Source organism: Callorhinus ursinus, unplaced genomic scaffold (genome assembly GCF_003265705.2).
Source record: "Callorhinus ursinus isolate GAN/ISIS: 27379988/994484 unplaced genomic scaffold, GSC_fseal_2.0 scaffold10, whole genome shotgun sequence".
NCBI lineage: Eukaryota > Metazoa > Chordata > Mammalia > Carnivora > Otariidae > Callorhinus > Callorhinus ursinus.
In genome coordinates, this window is record NW_027397072.1 from 2,446,104 (window position 1) to 2,449,207 (window position 3,104).

A 3,104-nucleotide genomic window follows, 5' to 3' on the forward strand; every position below is an offset into this window, starting at 1 on the left:
AAAAAAAAAAAAAAAAAATTCCATTAAAAAAAGTCAATTAGGGGGCGCCTGGGTGCCTCAGTCATTAAGCATCTGCCTTCAGCTCAGGTCATGGTCCCAGGGTCCTGCGATCGAGCCCCGCATCGGGCTCCCTGCTCCACGGGAAGCCTGCTTCTCCCTCTCCCACTTCCCCCGCTTGTGTTTCCTCTCTCGCTGTCTCTCTCTCTCTGTCAAATGAATAAAATCTTAAAAAAAAGAAAGTCAATTAGGATTTTTAGTTCAGAATGGTTAAGTTGATAGTTGGGAACTCTTTTATTTGAAGAGCAGAAATAGCAAAATACATGCAAAGCTCTGCCTGGTTTAATTAGCAACAATCACTGAAGCATCTGGCTTCTCAGAGGCGGTGGGGGCCCCTCCTCCCTCTCCAGCTCCCTCTTCATCCCCGCACAGTCGGGGACTGAGACAGTGGCAGGAGGGGCATGAAGACGAGAGGGAGGAGAGGATCCCGGTGACTCAGGAGCCGTGGACAAGGGCGACCCTGGAGTGAAAAGCAGGCACCCGGGAACCTTACCAGATTCCAAACAGGGAGAGTATCTTGGGGTGAAAGGGTGAATCTGGATCCAGACCCGAGGCTGACAAGTCCCTGGATTATTCGTGCCTGCCTCTTCATCAGGAACACCAAGGCACGGCCTAAGACCTCGCTGGCCCTGTTCACAGCGGCCTTTAGCCTAAGTCGGAATAAGGAAAACACAGAGCTTTCTTAGGACGCCAGCACACAGCCAGCGTGAAGCTATAGGCAGGCATATAATGCGTGCACGCTGACCGATCAGTGTCCCAGCCACGTAACACCACGGCAGGAAGTGCTCCGCCCCTTCAAAAAGAGGACACATCTGGGGTGCCTGGGGGGCGCGGTCTGTTGAGCGACGGACTCTTGGTTTCAGCTCAGGTCATGATCTCAGGGTCGTGAAATCAAGCCCCACATCCAGTTCGTGCTCAACAGGGAACCTGCTTGAGACTGTCTCTCTCCCTCTACCCCCAACCCCCATGCTGTCTCTCTCTCAAATAAATTAATCTTTAAAAAATAAATAAAAATTTAAAAAGGACACATTTGCAAAGTAACACCCATGGAGAACTACCTTGTTCAGCGAGCAGGCATCTCTCTTTCTAAAGTGATAACCACACAAACTTGACAGCAGAGCAAGAACTGTTCTACTGGAAGACCAACATTTGTGCTCCCTGGAAGATTCTGGTCTCAGAGCCCTAAAGGTGGTGACTGTACGAAGGATCCATCCTCTCCCACATTCACCTTGGACGGGCTACCCGACCACGTGGGAGTGCCGCCCTCAGGAGGAGCCTCCCCCACTTCCCCCGCTAGGTGCGGACACAGCCCGGGTCGCCCCTTACCATCCTCCTGCTGCCCGCGCACGTTCCTAGCCTAAACCTCAGTTTACTGAATCGTCTAAGACTTGAGTTTCCTCCATGCCTTGGACACACATTCCCAAGGCCCACGTTGAGGCGATGAAAGGAATTTTAACATGAGGTTTTGAATCCAGTTTAAAAAATCCTTAAAACAATCTGCCCTTCAAAACATGAAACTGATTTGGGATTTTTCTATTATTGTAACAGATCAGGCAAAACTGTATTTCAGAATTGTTGAGGGAAAAGATATATACTAATTTTCCTATTAAAACCAAAAAACTTGGGCGCCTGGGTGGCTCGGTTGGTGAAGCGTCTGCCCTCGGCTCAGGTCATGATCCTGGAGTCCCGGGATCGAGTCCCACATCGGGCTCCCTGCTCGGCGGGGAGTCTGCTTCTCGCTCTGACCCTCCCTCCCTCATGTGCTCTCTCTGTCATTCTCTGTCTCAAACAAATAAATAAAATCTTTAAAAAATAAATAAATAAATAAAGCCGAAACCTTGGTTGTAGAAGAGTTAAGAGGGAAATCACACTAGAAATCTCAGTGAACAAACACCACTGCAAGTAAACTATAAATCCATTACATACGTGCACCAACAACCGCGACCCTGAAGAACGAGGCCTGCAAGCCCGGAGTGTAAGGTTCAGGCAGCTACTTTATTTTGAACAAGAAGTGGCAGGAGCAGCTCCGAGCACCCCCACTACCCACGACCAGGAGAGACTTCGCCTCCCACGCACTCCCCACCCAGCTCCGGGAGAACAGTCTTCCGTCCGGCCGGTCCCCGGGTCCCCCCGCCACCTCTCCGGGGCACGCCCCGCGCGGGCACGCGTCTGCCGGCGGCCGAAGGGCGGGGTCGGGGCGGCGCAGCCCGCACTCACACACTCGGGCGAGGACCCTCCTTCGGGCCGACCTCCAAGTAGGTAAAACGAACGTGGTCTGTCCCCGGTCCCGGAGCGGCTCCCGCGCGAAGGCCACTCTTGTAGTAAAGCTCTTCCCTGAAACACACGACCAACTCCCCGGGCCGAGGAAGCTCAGGCAGCCCCCGCCCGCCACGTGGACGAGGAGACAGGACGGGCTCCGCGGGGTTCAGGGCGCTCCCGGGGCCGAAGCTCCAGCCGGGAGCCCGAGCGCCGCTAGGCTGTCGGCGCCAAGGACGCCACGTACCGCCCGCGAGCCTCCAAATGGTCGGCGGGCCGCTTGTACGCCGTCCACACGGGGTCGCCCGCAAACAGCCGCATGGCCTTCACGTAGTTCTGGGGCACACACACGCGGGGGTGTTAACCCGCAGGCGCGGTGGCCGCGGCGTGTGCGGCCCCCGCTGCAGCCCCCGCGCCGTCAGCCCCGCTGCGGTCAGCGGCGAGGCCAGGGGCCCTCACGCCCACACAGCCGCGCCCCCGCCGCGCGGCTGCGGTGAGCCCCCTGCGTGAGCCGCCGCCCGGCTGTGGCCTCCGCACCGCTTCCCGCGCGCCCCCCGGGAACGCCCCGTACGCCCCCCCGGAACGCCCCCCGGGACGCCCCGCACGCCCCCCCGGAACGCCCCCCGGGACGCCCCGCACGCCCGACGCCCCGCACGCCCCCCCGGAACGCCCCCCGGGACGCCCTGCACGCCCGACGCCCCGCACGCCCGACGTCAGGGACGCCCCGCACGCCCCCCGGGACGCCCGCACGCCCCCCCGGGAACGCCCCCCGGGACGCCCCGCACGCCCCC

The 3,104-nt window shown here is 58.6% G+C and overlaps 1 protein-coding gene across 2 annotated transcripts in view; it reads right to left on the minus strand.

Annotated features, from left to right (window-relative positions):
* ADI1 (acireductone dioxygenase 1) overlaps positions 1-3,104 on the minus strand; it is a 149,614-nt gene that overhangs the window by 129,975 nt on the left and 16,535 nt on the right. The window contains exon 4 of one of the 2 annotated variants that reach the window (XR_012379613.1): positions 2,208-2,649. Coding sequence is in view for 1 of the 2 variants with exons in the window: in XM_025867693.2 (XP_025723478.1) it covers positions 2,530-2,649 (120 nt within the window). In the remaining variant the exon portion in view is untranslated. Of the gene's footprint in view, positions 1-2,041; positions 2,650-3,104 lie in introns of those variants that run through there. The other variant, XM_025867693.2, reaches the window with a different exon arrangement.